This window comes from Notolabrus celidotus, chromosome 9, assembly GCF_009762535.1.
Source record: "Notolabrus celidotus isolate fNotCel1 chromosome 9, fNotCel1.pri, whole genome shotgun sequence".
Taxonomy (NCBI): domain Eukaryota; kingdom Metazoa; phylum Chordata; class Actinopteri; order Labriformes; family Labridae; genus Notolabrus; species Notolabrus celidotus.
Genome location: NC_048280.1, coordinates 24647500 through 24667857, shown reverse-complemented (window position 1 = coordinate 24667857; position 20358 = coordinate 24647500). Strand labels below are relative to the sequence as shown.

The window sequence follows — 20358 nt, the reverse complement described above, 5'->3', positions numbered from 1 at the left end:
CATGAAGCGTGATTGCGGCGGGCAAACTGAGGGCTTTGAAACAAGTCTGCTGCTGTGCTGATCTGCATCGCACTTTACCCCCCTCGTCACTTAGCGAGGATGAAATCAAATCAGGTTTTGTTTGTTGTTTGGTCTCTGAGCAGTAAGCCCTCTAAGAGATTAAGGAAATGGATTTTTTTTCTTCTTTCTTCTCGACTTGATTCACAGTAACTCTGGCCAAAGGGACGTGAGTATTAGTGAAGACTCTGTGATACAAAGACAACAAAATGACTCACTGTTAAAAGCATGTGGGGATAAATAAAGGAGTGCTTTTTGTATGCCCAAGTTTGATTACCTTATTGTTTTACTTACTTTCTACCTTTCTCTCTGTCTCTCCATCCGTAGGCTGCTTCAATGGCACTGAGCAGCTTGGGCCATGTATACACAGCCATAGGGGACTATCCAAACGCCCTAGCCAGCCACAAGCAGTGTGTCCTGCTCGCCAAGCAGTCCAAGGATCAGCTATCCGAGGCCCGTGAGCTGGGAAACATGGGGGCCGTCTACATCGCCATGGGAGACTTTGAAAACGCCGTCCAATGCCACGAGCAGCACCTGGGCATTGCCAAGGCCCTGGAAAATAAACGAGAGGAAGCCCGAGCCTACAGTAACCTGGGCAGCGCCTACCACTACCACCGAAACTTTGACAAGGCCATGTCCTACCACACGCACGTTCAGGAGCTGGCACAGGAGCTGGAGGAAAAGTCCATCGAGATGAGAGCCTATGCAGGGCTGGGTCACGCTGCTCGCTGCATGCAGGACTTGGAGAGGGCCAAACAGTACCACGAACAGCAGCTGTCTATAGCTGAAGGTTTGAAGGACAGAGCCGCAGAGGGGAGGGCCTCATCCAATCTGGGTATGTGTGCAGAATCCTAACAGACAAGAACTAGCTAACAAGATTATTACATGATGCCAAAACCTTGCCATATGTTTCTGGCAGATTATTTACCTCCATATAGTACCCTGAATCATAATGAATCACTATGATCATCTCTAGCTGACTGCCTGAAAGAAAGAAAGAAAGAAAGAAAGAAAGAAAGAAACCCTTATGCATGTTGTGAACACCTTTTGAAAGACAGCAGAGTTATTGGACTAGAATAAAGTGAGTTTAATTAAGTACAGCTTAAACTTGTTATTTAAATGTCCTCCTTTATTATGACAGAACAAAGAGAGAGAACAGAGAGAGCATGAGAAGCATTAACTTGATTATATTGTTGCATTGCCCTGGGCTTGTAAACATGCAAACCTTCAGTGCTTTGTTTTCATGCTTAGTTTTTGACTAAATCCACTAAGAGCAGTTTCACATAAGGCCATAGAAGGTGCAGTCTGAGGAACGTATACTCTCTAGTCTTTTTTGTTGTTGTTGTGTTTCAACCGTTGCTTGACTCACAGGGAGGTGCTGATACACAACAGCGATGTTGTACACACATTTATGAGGGGTGATACTTTCACCGATGAGTAGCCACACATTTCAGGCACAGCTGCGGAACGCTAGATGTGCACAAGAGACTGTAGAGTGGTACCTACGGTGTCATAGTCAGGAGCAGAGGGCCATTGACCAGACACCTGTGTAATGAATTGAGAGTTAGAGCATAATGTGAGCACTGTGAGTGTTTTTTAATTAGTTGACGGAATGAAGTAAGTCTAGTTTGAGAAATACAAGCACCAAGGCTCGGAGGAAGAGTATCAACTGTTAGGATGGTCTGTGGTTTGATCCCTGCATGCTCCAGTCGGATGTTCTCTGGGGGCTAGACTACAGCTGGAGGCGTAGCTTGCTGTGTAACAGTGTATGCATGTATGGCTTACATTAGAACCTAATAGGCAGTTTAACAGTCTCCTCCCTGATGCAGCAGCTTGGTATGAATGTGCTTGTGGTTGGGTGAATGTGCCATGTTATGAAGAGTGCTTTGTGTGGTTGGAACACTATAAAGGCACTATACCGTGTAAGTCCGGTAATTTGCTGAAGGAGGAGCTAAAAAGAAGCTGGTGAAAGGTATCTCGCCTGCCCTCTTGTTGTTTTGGTGATACATAAGAGAGCGTCTCCTCTACTTGTGTTTTCACTGTGCTGCAGGCTACATCCCTGTGTTTGTCCTCATTTAAATGAGCTGTTGTGTTTTTTTTAGGTAGAGTATTGCAGCATTGCATTATGTTCAACATAATGTGAATAGTGCCCAGCAGATTATAGAAGCATAAGGTTTGCAGGAGTGAGTCTGCATGGGAGCCAGGGAAGAAGATGGTGCATGTCAGAGCCAGCAGTAATTTGTGAGCCCGGAAAGTTCTGTCGTGATGCATTGCCAACATATAGCACTCGCTGTCAGAATATAAATAAAGCCATGAGAGAAGAATGTGTGAATATTCTATACAAATCTTTTCACATTAATCGTTTCTGCTCTCACCTTCACACCAGCTTTGACTTTAATCACACCTTGAAACTAAGAAGTGGTGTTAAAATAAATAAGAATGAGATAGTGGAAACTGAATATATGATCTGGATGTTTTGATTGAAACTTCTACGGTAATTATTGCCTCCTTTATAATCCAATATTTTAAAGCTATATCCTGCTTAAATGAAATGATTAGCCCTTTAACCTTGTGGAATCTTCTAATGGAATAATAAAAGGGACCTTAGAGATAAAGGTCTCCCTTTGGATATTCAATACCCCATGAGATATATGTTATAGCCTTTCTCCTGTGTTTAATCCAGCAATTATCACCTACACTGGATGACTTATGATAGCCATGAAGAAAGTAGTAAACCTGACTCTAATGGACAACTAAGAGGCATAATAGGTCCTCATAGATGATTTATTTTGTAACCTAATGTGTAAAGTGTGCAGGCAGAGAGCGGGGTTAATCATCCAAACATAAATTGAAGTTGTCCTTTGACCGGCCTAATGGTCGCACATCCTGGAAAGCTCTCAGCACCAACACACACCTGACATTAAAGAGAGGTGGTGGCTGTTCGTCATAAATTAGGGGCTGTAGTGAGAACACTTTTATGATCTTACAGTACATGAGAGCTTTATATGAGTGGGCACTACATGTCAGGCTGCAAATGTGTGCCTATCTGTAGTGTGATTGCTGTTTTGATAGCTCATATTTATTATTAGTTTACAATATTACAGCTCTTGGAGTCTATGACAGAGTAATGATAGTGTGGTTGATGCAGTGTCAAAGACCTCCAGCTGGTGAAAGCAGAAGCTCAATGAGGGGGTGCAGCAGACTGTTGCTCCACGACGACAGCCCGGACAAGCTGGAGCATCATGTGGATACTGAACCTTCTGACATGCGGAGATGCTTCTTGTCCATCTGAGTGCTGCTCTGTGTTTGTACTCTCCTCTTTACTTGTACTTTTTGATGCCTTCCTCTCTCATGCTCGATCCGTCTCTCCCTTCACCCCTACCGATTGTAATCTGCAGCTGTCAAGCTCCCAGTAATTGAAACTGACTTGATGAATCGCTTAATTACCTTTAATAGCTGATTCAAGAGGAGCTGAATAATGAAGATAACAGAGGATGAAGTGGAGGTTGTGGAGCATCAGCCTGTAATTGCCCCATTGTTGTTGTTGTTTTTGTTTTTGTTTTGAGCAGTGGGGTGTGCGCTGTTGTTCCGTCATCAACGCCCAAAAACCTGCTTAGCAGAAGAAGATAATACTGGGCTAAAACGAACAGGATGTTGTTTGGGACTTCAAATAATGCTGCTGCACGGAGGGGGAAGGATGATGGAAAGAAGATTAACGAGCAGTGATAAAAGGAGAAAAATCACTGCGAGAGATATAGGAAGGAGAAGTTGCAGAAACAGGAAAGAAGAAACTTTTATTATGCCCTCTCAGCTTGTCGTTAATGGTGCGTGCAGTGTGGGTGGAGCAGCAGCTGACATGGCTCTGAGGTACAGTTGTATCCAGATCGCCATGCTTTCATATCTAACCATGATGCCCAGCGGTACCAGCAGCCCTGGCGCAGCACACTCTGACCTATAAAGGATATGAAAATGTTGCATTCCATCCCCATTTATTATTCATTAATTGGCTAACTTACCCCCTAGTCAGCAATATTTAATATCTGAGCGAGGGCTAAAGTGGTGGGTTCCCATGTAGTTCACATTTCTGGTATTCATGAAACAGAATCTAAATTGTATTATTTCCCCTTTGCATTCCACTTCAAAGAGACTTTGAATAAGTTTGTTTCAGAAGCTTTGTGTGTGCGCCCGCTCTTTGTTGTGCTCAACTCACACCTCCTCATTTGACCATATGTCCCAAAGAAGTCACTTGAACTGTCGCCTTCATCAGTAAAAAAAAAACGCTGGAGGTAACAGATCTAATTAAGCATTTTTTCCCCTTCTTTTTATCCGGCATCCCTTGGGAACATTTTCTGCTGATGCTCACGAAAACAGAGCAACAGAGGAAAACAAAAGGAGGAAGATTTCACAGAACTACAAAGACTCCTACAGTCCTCCCTCTGATGCTCTGTATTCAGATCTCATCAGTTGTATTAAAAAAAATAGAGGGCATAACTTCTGTATTGAATTAGTTTCAGACCTTTTATGCTAAAGTCATTTCACACTCGCAGCTTTTTTCCATTTAAGGGCCATGAGAGAACAAGCAGTGGAATTTACATTCCAGAAAAGCAGTTGTGGAAATCTGCTTTGACCAGACCTCTGATTACCAGGTTCTGTAACATGTCTGATGGAAACATCGTCTACATGATTTATACATTTAACAGACCATGTGTGCTGGAGGTTGTGTTGAAATATAGCATCACTGACCCGCAGACTGTGAGCTCTAATGCATCTAATCTTGACAGGAGTTATATCATCATTTCCTTTAAATTGGATCTCATGTAAATAAGCTGCATCATAATGTAATTAAAAGATAAGATAAACACCCTCTGTCATGACACTACAGCATCATCTCTATTATCATTATAACAACAACAAAGATTACATGAACATAAATCTCATACCTTCCTCTTAACTGATTTCAGATTGCCTACAGCAGAAACAGACAGGGACCAGACTCGCCCGGGGCTCTGAGGCACAGAGATTATTCAGTTTTCTACCTTAAGCCTTTAGAAACAGCAGTGATTGTAGACATATTATTAGTCTGACCAGGAAAGCAAGCAGGAGAGTGCAGAATTTAGAGAGGAATTTAGCCAGCCTAATGGCCCAGACAGGATGAATGAGAGCACGCCATAAGGAGGAAGACAGAAGAAGAGCGTAACAAACACATAAAAAGTGAATTCTTCTGAGATCGGTGACATCTTAAGCTTGCCATTAATGACCGGGTAAATAGAAGAGGTGAGGTGGGGGTGGGTTTTCAAGATGCCAGGCTTATGTTACTTTCCTGCAGAGGTCTTTGCTATCTATTTGATCTTTGCAGCCTGGCCTCAAATGTCTGTTTGTTGGAAAAGCAGCAGACGCTCCCTGCCTCCCCCTGCATGGCCCCCTTCAATCTCCTGACACAGGACTCTGCCAGGAACTGGACTAGAGGCCCTGCTAAACACACTTTCCTTGTCTCTGTGCTTACATTAACATTTAGCTCATTTAATGCCGTTATTATTCTGCACGCTGTGGGGCTATTAAGTGAAACAAAAGAGCTGTAACATTGTTTTGCATTGAGCAACGGTGGCCTTTTCTCAGCCTTCTGCAACTTCAGCATGAAATGTGATCTGTTCCTAAATGGTGAGGTGATTGTGCAGTGCAGAAAAAGGCTGAACATTGTTCGCTGAAGTGCGAGGAGGAATCAGATGTCATGCATTTGGACAGGAAAGCGACAGCTGTTTTGATGAGCTAAAGAAAGTGAACACAACTAGTACTGCTCTCTCTTTGTGCTCCTCTGTTGGCAGGCTACCCATTCAGCAGCCAGCCATCCATCTATCCATACCTTGTCTTTTTTATCTCCCTCTTTCCTGTCTCTCCGTCAGTCAGACTATGGAGGATGTCTGTGTCTGCATGTGAGGATTTGCTACCTTAAACCCAGACCCTCCAGCTCCGCCTCCTCCCTCCTCCTGCAGACCCCAGCACAATCCAGTGTCTGCTTCAGCTCACTACTTCCCCCCACAGATCGTAACATACACTATTGTATAATTTACTACTTGCACAGCTCAGTTAAGATACTTTGCATATTATAATGGAGTCTTTCAACTTCCATTCACCCATTCATTTTCATAGACATTATTACCCTGGAAGTCTCTGGGAAAGTTATCCTCCATATTATGACTGTAATCCATGTATAATCATTGGATTCTGCATATAATTGCTATGAACCTTTTCAATCTAGCATCTGTCTTTGGCTGTTCCTACTGGTGACTCAATTTATGTGAGTGTAGTCAGAATGTAGTTTTTTCTTTATACTACATTTTCTATTTCTATTAAAATGTTCAGACTGTGTCGGGGATGATCTGAGGAACTGTTAAAAGGATGAATGATTCAGTGTGTCTCGTTAATGATCATCTATCCATGAAAAATCTGAATACAAACAGACTATATATACTTATTGTTTCATGAAAAATATGCTCCTTTTAAATTTGATGCCAGCCACACGTTTAAAAAATGTTGTGACAGGGGTGTGTTTATCACCCTGTTGCATCACCTCTTCTATTAACAACACTGTAAACGTATGGGAACTGAGGACACATGTCTCTGGGTTTTGAAAGTCAAATGTCCCATTCTTGCCTGATACAGGATTTCAGCTGCTCAGCAGTTCTGGATCTCCTTTGTCATATTTTTTGTTTCATGATGCAGCAAATGTTTTCAGTGGGTGTCAAGTTAGGACTGCAGGCAGGTCAGTTTAACACCCCGACTCATCTGCTACAGAGCCATGCTGATGTAATATGTGCAGATGTGGTTTGGCGTTGTCTTGCTGAAATATTCAAGGTCTCCCCTGAGAAAGGCATTGTCTGGGCGGCAGCATATGTTGCTCCAAAACCTGTCTATATTGTTCAGCATTAGCATCGGTGCCTTCCCAGATACAGTATGTAAGCTACATGGGCACTTTTGCATCCCCATAGCATCACTGATGCTGGCATTTGAACTGTGCGCTGATAACCAGATACTCCCTCTCCTCTTTAAAGGGGAGGATGCAACATCAATGATTCACAAAAATCAAATCAAATCAAAATTGGATTTGTCAGAACACAGGGCAGTTTTTCACTTTACCTCAGTCCATCCTTAATGGGCTCAAACCCAAAGAAGTTTCTTGGTTATGTTAATAGCCTATATATTTCCCTCTTTGCATTGTACAGTTTTAACCTACAGTTTTGGATGAAGCCACAAACTGTGTTATTCGACAATTGTTTTTGGGACCCTATTTTGAGCCCATGCAGAGATTTCCACTACAGAGTCATGCCTATATTTAATCAAGTGCTGCCCGAAGCCCTGAAGCCCTGAAGGTCACTGCCATTTGGTATTTGTTGTCAGCTTTGTCACTTTTGTACTAAGATTTCTCCAGATTCTCTGAATCTTTTAACAATACCATTTACTGTCGGTTATGAAATCCCCAAATTCCCAATTTTACGAGGAACATTATTCTGGGATTGTTGAACTATTTACTCACGCAGTCTCTCACAGAGTGCTTTTTTATCCAGTCATGTTACTAACCTCTTGCAAATTAACCTAAATAGATGGTAGGTGTTCTACCAGGTGTTTTTTTTAGCATTACGCAACATTTATTGTCCCTGTCCAAACTGTTTTGAAACATGTAGCTGGTATCAAATTTAAAAAGGAACATTCATTTTTTACAAAACAATCAATTTTTGTGTTTTCATATGTTGTTTTTGCATTATTTTCAATTAAATCTAGGTTTTAATTAACTTGCAAACCAATAAATATGTTTGGAGACATTTTACACGGTTCCATCTTACTTGTAATTGGGGTGGTATAATGTGTTAGTCATTCTTACTTTGAAAACGCTGTGTAGTATTATGGTACAATTCTGTTTTAGGGGAGTTGTCAGTCTAACATGCTGCATTCATTTGTAATATTACTCAACACATTTCTTGAAGCAAGCCACTTTTTAAATACTTCCACAGAGTCTAAATTATCTAGAGAGTGTAAAATATGTTCAAAAGTACTGAGCTCTATACAAAAGCTCTGGTAGGATGGAATTTGTTTTGAGTACTGCCAGCTTTATTGGAATTTCCTTCAAAGACTGACTTCCTCCTTTGGTATTTTACACATGCCAATCCCCCCAAGTTGAGGTCTGAGTTGGCATCAGCATTTCCACAAGCACCACAATTCAAGCATCCTGTTATGGTTTTTACTCCTCAAACATGAGAAGTAAATTATAATGTTGACCTCAATCTAAAATATAAACGAGGAACACACCCAAGTCTTTATTTTGGGCTCAGACTGGTCATCTCTTCTCTATTTCGAGTTTCACCCGGCAGCATTGTTGGTAAAATCCTCTTAGCTGAGTCGAGGCAGTGGCGCTCAGGACCTCCATGGCTCCTGGAAGAATGACACAGTGATTTACTCTGAACACGACGCTATCCCTCAAAGTCATCTCAGCAGCGTATCCCTCTTTGTACAGCCAGCTGTGTAATGAAAAGTGACAACACATTGCCATGCTTTTAATGTCTTTGGTTATGGGGGGATGGAGGGAGCTCTGGATGGATAGGGCCCTGTATAAATGTATTTGAATGATGTGCAATGTGCTTTATCCTGGTTTTTCACAGCCTTTATCTTATGCTGCGAGCAAAAAAGGAAATAATTGAGCCATATTATTTGATGCGTTACAGTCAAGTGAATTTCTAGTGTGCAGCACTGTCTTAAATGTCGGTCCAGAAACTGAAACTTTGTCAGGGGTCATTTTGATTCAGTTGACTTTCCACAGTGACCACTTTGGCTAGACCCTTCCTCCTAATTCCATCAGTATTTTCCAGCTTGTTTGGTATGGTTTTATTTACTATCATTCTGGATACCATTCCCTGAGGGTTCCATAATCCTCTTGCCATATGGAGGGGGGCAGAAAATATTTTTTGCCTCAAGTGCGGCTCCAGGCATAGCCCAAGGCTTATGGCAATTTTGGCTGCAGCTTCCAAGCCCAACCTCAAACCTCGCCATTGAACACCAGCCTCTGTCCCGGCTGCCTGTTCTACCCCTCTGTCCATAGCTGAGACCCCAGATCCATTTTGAGCCTGCAGCATGGAACATGTTTGCTGGTAATACATCAGTAGGCATAATATCCATGTCTAGATCGGCCTCCATTGGGGAAAACATAACCTTGGGAGTGACTTTGTGGCAAGGGCTGTCAGAGCTTTCAAAGTTGCCTGCCATGAATCTTAACATGCTTCCACTGAAAGGGAAGACTGCCAGGAAAGGCAAGCCTGATGGGTTTGCCCAAGGTATAGGAAATGTCAGAGCAAGTGGAACCTTAAATCAAATATGTTCCAAGCAGATTGATTTATTTTGGCTAAAAAGAAAAAGCTGTATTTGCAGTGCACTGTCTGCAAGCACCACAAAGATTTTAAGTGTTATAAAAGTTCTCATTTAGTCATTTCCATTGTATTATTTGGCAGGTTTACTTCTGTCTGTGTTACTCCACGACACTCCCAGCATACCAACTCCTCAGTCCGGTGACCTTCTGATTACAAGGTCCGTGCAGGTTGTATTGCTTTGACCTGAGAACACGCGCAAGCAAACAAACAGCAAATCAGCTCTGATTCGTCAGGAGGTGCCGGCTGTATGCTGCATCATGGCCTGAATTAAGCAGGCTGACTATCTTTGATGATGTTTTATCTGGAAAATCCAATCCGTCTGGTATTTTCAGGCACCATATCCACGCATGTTTGTTTGAATCTCCTCTTTTAGACTTGATGTAGAGTAAAATATTGATGTTGCAGATGTCATACTTATGTAAATTTCTTCCAAGGCCACCAACCTGCTAAAGCAAGTAAGCACTTTATGTGTGCAGAAAGGAATATGCATACCTGACAAACTATTACTCAGTTTAGTGGCTCACTCTGTAAATGTGCCAAAGCTTTTTATTTCTCATTGGCCTGATGTGCTGCTTTTTAATTGGTCCAAAACCTGAATGCAGATCCACATCAATCATCTAACCTCTGCAGTCATTTGAGCCGTCTGTTTAGCTTCACCCCCACTGTTTATGTAGCCTGCGTTCAGGCTCATAATGTGGCAGGTTTCGGATGATATAAATGGGAAAACACACATGGCGGTAACTAATCCCGGCGGCACCATCACATACTCACCACAAGCCACAGAGCCCCTCTTCCTCCTTGGTTCCCACCCACTCTGGCTCCAGAGCGTTTTCCCTCCTGGGTGTCCCATCCCAGGCTGTCGTAGTCACACATTAGTCTCCATGCTGATGCAGCAAAGCAAAGATGGCAAAGCTATATGGTGGATGGTGGATGGTGGTATTTGCCTGGCAGCTTGTTTCTCTGTCTCCATCCGCCAGCCTGAAGCCATCCTGTCTCCTCTCTAAGTGAGCTTTAGTATTATCAGAACAATTATTATCATTGAAAGGAGGGTGACAATGCAAAAAGAGAAGTGAGATTAGTAAAGAGTCTCAGTGGAAAGGAGGGGAGATAGGATAGATACGCTGTGATGTCTTCACTCTTTGTTGTGTATTTGTCAGTGTGTATGCACATTTGTTTGGATGTATGTGTGTATGTGTGTATCTGTGTGTGTGTGTGTGTGTGTGTGTGTGTGTGTGTGTGTGTGCCAGATGGCTGCCTGGCTGTGGGGTAAAGCTATTATTTTTCACAGGATGGTATTTTATCAGAGATAATACGCTCAATGCACCGGGTTCTCCATTATTTATTGTTTCTCTGCACTTATCTCATTTTTCTAAAGTTGTTTGCTGAGCTTTCCATCAGCTCTTCAAACTCTCCCCCCGCACTTCCACTTCCTCTGGCTTTTCTTTCTTGTTCTCTCGTAACCGTTCTCAACCCTGTGGAAAAGTTGTTGATTTTGGTAAAATCCCTCTAAGACACCATCATCAAAGACAGCTTAGACAATCAAAAGATTCTATTTTGGTGTTATAATAACACTGTTTGATTGCGCTGCAGTTTAATGACCATAATTCTGTGGGAGTCTGTTGTGTAAGCAGAGAGCAGATGGCTCAGAGAGCATATTTTAACAACCAAATGACTTGTTTTGTACATGAAGTGCTGACAAGGCACTTGAATTTTACTCAATTATAATCTTCCCCTGAATGGGCCTTTAACTTCATCCTCTCTCCTCCTCTCTCTGCAGGCATCATCCACCAGATGAAGGGCGACTACGAGACCGCACTGAAACTCCACAAAACACACCTAGCCATCGTTCAGGAGCTGAACGACTATGCTGCTCAGGGCCGGGCGTACGGCAACATGGGTAATGCCTACAACGCCCTGGGAGCCTTCGATCAGGCTGTTCGCTACCACCGCCAGGAGCTACAGATTTCCATGGAGGTCAATGACCGCGCCTCACAGGCCTCCACACATGGAAACCTGGCTGTGGCCTACCAAGCTCTGGGGGCCCATGACCGCGCTCTGCAACACTACCAGAACCACCTCAACATCGCTCGAGAGCTCAGAGACGTCCAGAGCGAGGCCAGGGCTTTAGGCAACCTTGGAAACTTTCACTGTTCACGAGGAGAGTTCCCTCAAGCCGTGCCCTACTATGAGCAGTACCTCCGTTTGTCCCCTGACCTCCAGGACATGGAGAGTGAGGGCAAAGTTTGTCACAATCTGGGTTACGCCCACTACTGTCTGGGCAACTACCAGGATGCTGTTAAATACTATGAGCAGGACCTAGCACTGGCTAAGGACCTTCATGACAAACTGAGCCAGGCAAAGGCGTACTGTAACCTGGGTTTGGCTTTTAAGGCCCTGGGAGACTTCACTAAGGCAGAGGAGTGTCAGAAATACCTGCTGTCACTGGCCCAGTCCCTGAACAATGCACAGGCTCGCTTCAGAGCTCTGGGGAACCTCGGGGACATATTTGTCTGTAAAAAAGATGTGGCTGGAGCCATTCAGTTTTATGAGCAGCAGCTGGCCTTAGCTCACCAGGTATTGCCACACATATTGAATATAATGTAACATAATATAACAATTCATCCTTTAAATTGGACATGTCATGTGAAAAGCTGCATTGATATTCATTCATTCATGTCCCTGATGCTTATTTTATGACATTCTGTCCCCTTTCAGGTTAAGGAGCGAAGGATGGAGGCGTGCGCCTACGCTGCCCTCGGGGCCACCTACAGACTTGTGCAGAAATATGACAAGGCTCTGGGCTACCACACCCAGGAGCTGGAGGTTTATCAAGAATTGGGCGACATGCCAGGGGAGTGCAAAGCCCACGGTCACCTAGCAGCAGTCTACATGGCCCTGGGGAAGTACGCCATGGCCTTCAAGAGCTACGAGGAGCAGTTAGAGCTGGGTCGTCGGCTGAAGGATCCTGTGGTGGAGGCTCAGGTGTACGGAAATATGGGAATCACGAAAATGAATGTAGGTGTGATGGAGGAAGCGATCGGCTACCTGGAGCAGCAGTTGGCCACTTTACAGCAGCTGAGCGGCAACGAGGCAGTAATGGACAGGGGCAGGGCTTATGGGAACCTGGGAGACTGTTATGAGGCTCTGGGAGATTTTGAGGAGGCTATCAAGTACTACGACCAGTATCTGTCAGTGGCCCAGAGCCTCAACCGCATGCAGGACCAGGAGAAGGCCTACAGGGGCTTAGGCAATGGACACAGGTACGTTTGCTTGTAGTGGAGGCAGCATGTTTCAAATTCACTGTCATATTGCTTGAAAAATACTTTTCAGCCTTTCCAAAACACAGCGGTATCAGTGTCCCCTAGCAGCAGCAGATAATTGTATTGGCAGGGTTTTACAAATAATCACAGTAATCCCGCTTTGCATATTATTTTTCTCGCGCTTGTTATCAAAGACCACCACAGTTTAGAGACACCTTGCCGGTGAGCGAGGCTTGGATATGAGCCTGGTGCTAGCTGTCTCAGCAGCAGCCTAGTGGCCCTGTCCTTATCTGTATGCAAAGAGGCTTTGGCACACAGATGTCTGAAACTGAGGGAAGCGCTGTTATTTCAAGGCAACCCCTTACATCTTGTGTCTCCTTCCCTTCCATTTCTCCTTATGCGACAAAGAGCTGATAGCATCCTGGGAGACTGCACTGCAAAATAAAACACGAAAGGCTTGCTGAAATCCCCATTTCAGAGATGATTTCCTTCTTATTGTGTATCATCAGCATGGCACCACAGCAATCACACACAGCAGTATTAGCCATGCATGAGTTCAGAGGGGTATAATAGACATCAGACACGAACCCTTTCCGTCTTCTAACAGCTCTTAGTCAAGCACATGCATTATCACACAGCATTAATTAGGCCGCGAGCCTTTATTCTTATAATGCTCCATTTGAAACAGCATCCGGCAATTGTGTGAAGTGCCTGAGAATGTGAATAAAGTCTGTTTGATGACTTTGAAGGCAAAAGAAAGTGTTGAGATGGGATGAATGCCACTCTGTCAACACAAACAGCTGAGGGGAGAGGGAAGCGGGAATCCTTTGACAGGTGACCCATCTCGCATATTAGGATGGTAAACAGTGTTACCCTTCAAGCACAGCCTACATTTAAATTTAAAATCAGCTCTGAGACCTTTTTTCAAACAACCCTTGAAACACATAGTTTAAGCTACATCTAAATCTATATTTCATTCAAACCAAGATCCAATCATCAACTGCTTTAAAAACAGAACTGTTGTTGCAGTTTCCTCTCAGTGTTTGGTCTAATGGTGCTGTGTTAAAACAGAATACAGAGGTATCACACTGCATGAATCAATAATACAGTTTCTCTGAGATGTGAAATAAATGTCAAGTACACATTTCCTTCTCTCCTTGTCAATTTTTTTTGTTATTGTTGTTTTCTTTCTTTTTTTTTGATCTCACACATCACACTCCTCCACTTCTCTCTGACACTCATTGGTTTTCTGTCTCCACCTTCAGGGCCATGGGAAACCTGCAGCAGTCACTGGTGTGTTTTGAGAAGCGGTTAGTCGTGGCTCATGAGCTTGGAGAGTGTGGGGGCAAGGCTCAAGCCTACGGTGAACTGGGCGCTCTTCACAGCCAGTTGGGCAACTACGAGCAGGCTATTTCCTGTCTGGAGCGCCAGCTGGGCATCGCTCGTGACACACAGGACCGACTACTGGAGGGTGATGCCAGCTGCGGTTTGGGCATTGTATATCAGTCAATGGGAGAGTATGAGACAGCCCTGCGATGCCACCAAAGTGACCTGGAGATTGCAGAGGAAACGGGCAGCCCTGCACGGCAGGCCCGCGCCTACGGGAACCTGGGCCTCACCTATGAGTCTCTGGGAAACTACGAGCGGGCGGTGGTGTTCCAGGAACAGCACCTCAGTGTTGCTGCTCAGACAAATGACTTGGCTGCCAAGACTTTGGCCTATGGCAGCCTGGGGAGAACACACCACGCACTGCAAAACTACTCACAGGCTGTCATGTACCTGCAGGAAGGTGAGTGAGTCAGGGGAAACAGGAGAGAGGATTGCCTTTGTTGCCTGAGCTGATAGGCTTAGAGTTTGTGAATTCATGAATATGAAATTCAGAGCGCATTTGTTGTTTAAGCCATTGCCATTTTTATTAGGCTGTGTGCATGTGTTGGTGCATGTGTGCGAGTGTGTGTTGGGACTTTTGTGCTTATTTGTTATAAGTGCACAGGAGGATTTTGTGCGCATATTATTTGTCTGTGTTGGCTTCTGTGCTGTAAAGGTATACTAGCATTCCTGTGTGTATGTCTGTGCAAACCTATCAGGATGCACGCCAGGCTCTTTCCCTGTTTACTGCTCGCTCCTCTTCACACCTCTATATCTACTTTCCTCAGAGGGTTCTTTGCTGCAAGCTGCCAAAGGATCTTTTCACACGCTGGCTGACACACTCCTGCCTCTCACGCTTCATTGTCCCCTGCAGATTATGGTGAAATAAAAACCTGAAGCTTTGCCCCTCGGAAATTCATTATGTCAGTGACAGTGCGGGGAGGCTTTTTCACCAAGGAAGTGATAAGTGGAAGCATCCATAGATGTGAGCTGAATGTTCACACTATCAGCCTCACCCAATGACAGACCTCTTAGTTGGGCACATCCATCGTGTTAGGCCCAGACTCTGTTTGAATCCAAGAAGATTGCAGCTCATGTAAAGGGACAGATGTATACTTCACCCTTTAGGGACTGAATGCAAAGGGACAGGAAAACATCTCATCTATCTCTCCTCCATCTGCTGCGTTAGAGTTAGCCGGGCTTGCAGTGACCCAAACACCCTCTGCTGGCCTGCTTGTTGAGGTTTAATGGAAACAAAGGCGACAGGCCATTCTGTCTCCACCCTGTCCTCCTGTTGTCCCCTGCACTGTCCTTGTATTGTTCCTGGGTCTGGCTGTGAAAAAGAACAGTCCTTTCACTATCCTTGACAGCCAATTATTTCTGGCCAACCTACCCAGACCGAAAACTTGGCGAGTTTTTTTTTTTCCTTCAGCTTTTCTATTTTTTCCTTCTCCCACTTCTATTTTTTTTACTCTTCATGCTGCACTGCTTGTTTTTGTTTTTGTTCACTAAAAAAAGATTAATTGGAAGGAGGGATAGAAAGGCAGCTCCAAACTAGTGTGGATACTGTTGACAACTTGTGACTCCCAAATCAGTGTGTGTATTTATAAGTGTGTTTATGTGTGCGTGAGGCAGAAGGTTGCTGTGTTGCAGACTCATAAAAAATGACAAAGCTACAGTGGAGTACACATGAAGATACCAATTAACTGCTGATAGGCAAACATAATTTCTGTCACTTCAAGTGTTCACATGGCTCCCACATATTATTTTCCTGTAGTGTTACTTTGGAGGACGATTCACGTTGATGTCTCATCCTTACACAAAAGAGGCTTTTCACACCGAGATGTTCAACTGTTGCAATGTCATTAAATCAATGGCATCATTGTAGCGACTAATGGAGGTATTACAAGTTCTCCATGCTTCACTGATGGCACAACAACTAATAGAATAGCAGTATTAGCCTACAGGGGAGTGTTTAGTCTAAACGCACATGATAGTTAATATTTGAACCTGGAAGACTTGGTTCTATCAGAGTGTAGATAGAAGGCAAAAAAACATCTGCAGTTTTACATCCAAATCCAGCCTTAGAATGAAATCAATTACATTTTCTAAGCTTGTAAATAGTGATACACAACATGTTTTTTTCTTCTTTTTTTTGATTAAAGAACAATAACCTATAAAAACCTGCCCCTGATGGCTAATACCAATAAGATTACCAGTATTTCTTGTGAGCATTTTTGTGTTTTAAAATGTGCAGTGAATGTGCACCTATGGGAAAGAGAGGATGAGATGTAGTGAGCAATATAATACTATTCTGTTCTTTCCTGTTCTAATTGAAATCCCTGTTTCAACATGAAAACAGATGACAGTTCTGATTCTTCATCTGTGATTCACAAATCACTGTGATTTGAAGCACTCCTGTGCATGCATTCATGTATTATTTATGTTGAAGTCTTCATCCAGCCACTGAGCCGTCAAACTAAGCATACTCACTGGACTAACATCAGAGGTCCATGTGTCCAAACTTATGTCACTGATGTTGTTTTTGATCAGACTGTGAACATGTGTAAGGATTAAAGCACAGAACAGGTAGGGTAGGGATACATCTGCAAAGTCTGGATTGTTTAATTTAATTTAAATTCAATTTAACCAGGATAACTTCATTGAGATTAAGAATCTCTTTTACCAGTGTCCTGGCGAAGATTAGCAGCAGCTCGTTACAACAAGGTTACAGACATACAACACAAAACTCAAAAACATGTACATGTAAACAAACAGATTTGAGGCTGCAGGAGCAGCGTAACTAAAACTCTTATTCCCCATTTCAAGACACACTCTGAGGACAGAAATGTGTTCCAAATACACCATTAGTTGACCAAATCCTTTATCTTGAAGAAGTGCTGTAAATTCATTTTTTATCCCTTAAAATATTTTCCAATAATTGTATTAACTGTGGCTCAGGGGTAGAACCTTTTGCCTCTCAATCAGATGGTCGGCGGTTCGATCCCAGTTCCCGCATTCACATGCCAAAGTGTCCTTGGGCAAGACACTGAACCCCAAGTTGCTCCTGGTAACAAAGTCAGTGCATGGAATTATGAATATGGATGGAATGAATTCATCCTCTTCCATCAGTTCATTAATGTGGTGTAAATGCTTAAATGTGATGACAGTCTATGTACCTTTTACATTAAAAGTATTTATCAGGCCGATGTGTATAATTAATCTCTTCTCATAAAATTGAGGATTTTATTATTTTACAGTAAATAATCAGAGGATGTAAATGTGATTATAGAGTAATTAATCCTTGATCTGTTCAACGTCAGAACCGCACTGCCTCTTCATTCTGATAAAACACATTCATGTTGATAAGTCTTTGAACAGCTTGTCAGGAATCATCTTAATCTAAAAGAAGCTGGGTGATGTGAATCTCACTGTGAGATGTCTGGACCTGTTTTCATCATATGGACCCCTCACAGTTTCAGTGTCACTGTCTTTAAATGCCATATCTCAAATGTCATTTGACAGAAAGTGTCAGTGGAGCTTTGTACAGTGACATATCGAGCCACTGATGTACCCACTGCTTTGAACGTTGTAAATATTTGTGTTTGTAGGTGATTTTTGAACTTTTAAAGCTCCAAACAGACAAAATCTTACTTCCAAACATGTATTTAAGTGATTAACATCTGACAAGCAAGATAATTAGTTACCCCAGCTCTCAGTGATGTCATTAATTATTAATGAAGCTTTCACAAATGCAAACATTTAGATATGAACTAAATATAAATGTCAACACTGCTTTATTTCCTGTGAAGTGTTTGATTTAGAACGAATTTGAAGTGTGTGTCACAATCCCTTTAATCCTCCATATTAAGGCTATATACCAGAGGTGTGGGGAAGATTTCCTTTACACTGAACAAGTTTATTCTAGTGTTGTTAACATCGATGTAGAAAAAGGAGAACAGCACAGAGGGATTTTGTATCATAAAAAACACCTGAGGTACACCTCCTGTGTAGGACACTCTCCTTTTTTCCACATGTGGTCATGATCAAAGGATGCTGACTTGTCATGTGTCAGGAGTGCCTTCATGCTGGGGTATTTTGTCTGCAGGACTACAGACTTGTGGCTCCACAGTGCATGAAATTTTGGGGCTTTTTCTTCTAATGCATGTGTATTTGATGTCTGCACGTAACGCTCGTGTCTGAAGCCAGAGGTGCACAGGCCTCGGGGGCTGCAGAGGCTCTCTCACCCAGCTGTCAGGCAGCCTTTAAAGTGTTCTCTAGTTGCTCTTCAGGGTGCAGCCAGCCACGGCCACATCCTCATGTCAGCCGCTGCTACGTGACTGTGCCTGCGGGGCACACCAAAGGCACGCACGGTGACAGTGACAGACACTGAATGATACAGAGCGCGAGAACAGAGGGAATGAGAGAGTAAGGGAGGAGAGGAGGGATGGAGAGAAAGAAAGAGAGTGGCAGGCACGCTGAGGGAAAGGACAGATCAGCATGCGTCATAATTCACGTGTATTATTTCACTGTCAACTGGAGAATAAAGAAAACATAGAGTTGGTTGACATTCAGGCTTGATCATAAAGAACTATCACAGAGCAGCTCGGAGAAAGAAAGGTCTGTGTGCGTGTGTCTGTAAATGTGTGTGCGTGTAGATGAAAGGCTCAGAGCCGGAGTTGAGATGAGTGAGGGGTGATGCTGTCAGAGAATGAAAAGGATAATTTAGATCTGTTTCCTCTCTCTTGCTCCAGCGCCTAATGAGCCCTAAGCAGTGCCGAGTCCTCCGCAAGCACTGCCACCACAGTCAAGATGAAACAGGTAGAGAGAGAGAGAGAGAGAGAGAGAGAGAGAGAGAGAGAGAGAGAGAGAGAGAGAGAGAGAGAGAGAGAGAGAGAGAGAGAGAGAGAGAGCAGAGGGGAGTAGAGACACAGGCACACAGATGAGAAAATGTGTGGGGAGGTAGAGGGAGAGAGGAGCTCAGCAGATGCATAGGGGAAGAGGGCAGGCAGGCAGGCAGGCAGGCAGGCAGGCAGGCAGAGGGAGGGTGTGTGGAAAGATAAGGCGAGAGGGGAGACTGTTGCAGGCTTCAAAGGCAGCCGGCTAGCGTGGCCGTGGAGGAGCCATGAAGTCTAAGGCTGCGTGGTGTGCTGGGTCTTGCGGAAAAAGGCAGCCTGCTTTCGGGTCATGTGCTCTGTTCTTGGCTTATCTGGTCCAGCCACAGACTGTTTTCCAGGAATGCCGAGGAAAGCAGACTCGGACGAGGGCGGCTTGACCCATTTTTTTCTGAAAGCACGTTTGGACCCCTTTGTCACACGAGCAAGTGGCGAGAATAGGGAAAATATGCAGCCTGTGTTAAGTGAGACAGTGTGCATGTCTGCATGAGCAATAACCTATTGCAAACTGTACACTACTCGCAAAGCATTTAGCACCTTGTGGGTGATATGTGGCCCAGCAGCTGTCTCTTTTTTTCATCATTGTCCTCTGTGGAGTGGCATTTTCATCTCAGTAATTGGGCAGAACCAAGTACTCGGCAGGCAGACTGAGGACACATGCAAAGATGTGACATATGCCTTGCTGCTTGAGAGATTGAAAGTGAAAAACAAAATGCGTGCACGCCAGGTTATCTGACGCATGCCCGCTGATCATACACTCATGTGAACACGCACATTTCCTCCCTTGTCTTCCGAAGCAACTCAAAATATCACATCTTTGCTCCGCTGTAAGTTTGCACACGGTCTATTATTAGCACATCAGTGTGTTTGCAAATATTTGTAGACGTCTTCATGATATCCTGTGGGTTCTTTTATGCAAGCATCAGGCGTGTGTTTGTGTTTGCTCAGCCGGTCGATCCTGAGCATTGATTACTATGCAGTCCGATTAGTGCTCAAACAGCTCCCGTCTAAAGTAGAAGTGTGTGTGTGTATGTGGTTCAGTCCCAGTTGGAGCAGTAACTTACAACCGAGGCCAAATACCCAAACCTGTTCGCTGTCAGAACATCAGTACCATGCTATGCTTACATCTGTTACTCTGAAAGATACCTAAGAGTCTGCCTGCTCTGAATAATTTTTACTCTCCCTCTTCCTCTTCCTCTTCCTCCACTCTCTCTCTGCTGCTCCCGTTTCCTCCCCCCTCTGACAGGCCTGCGGCTTGCAGAGCAGCTGGCTCGGCGTGAGGACGAGGCAAAGATCCGCCATCGTCTGGGGCTCTCTCTGTGGGCCAGTGGGAATCTGGAGGAGGCCCAACATCAGGTAAAGTTT

The 20358-nt window shown here is 43.9% G+C and overlaps 1 protein-coding gene across 2 annotated transcripts in view; it reads left to right on the top strand.

Moving 5' to 3' along the window:
- Window positions 1–20358, top strand: part of LOC117819442 (tetratricopeptide repeat protein 28-like) — a 209169-nt gene that overhangs the window by 169546 nt on the left and 19265 nt on the right. For both annotated transcript variants that reach the window (XM_034692808.1, XM_034692809.1), the window contains 5 exons: window positions 385–892; window positions 11248–12044; window positions 12186–12730; window positions 13996–14519; window positions 20240–20349. In XM_034692808.1, the coding sequence (XP_034548699.1) occupies window positions 385–892; window positions 11248–12044; window positions 12186–12730; window positions 13996–14519; window positions 20240–20349 (2484 nt within the window). The remainder of the gene's footprint in view (window positions 1–384; window positions 893–11247; window positions 12045–12185; window positions 12731–13995; window positions 14520–20239; window positions 20350–20358) is intronic.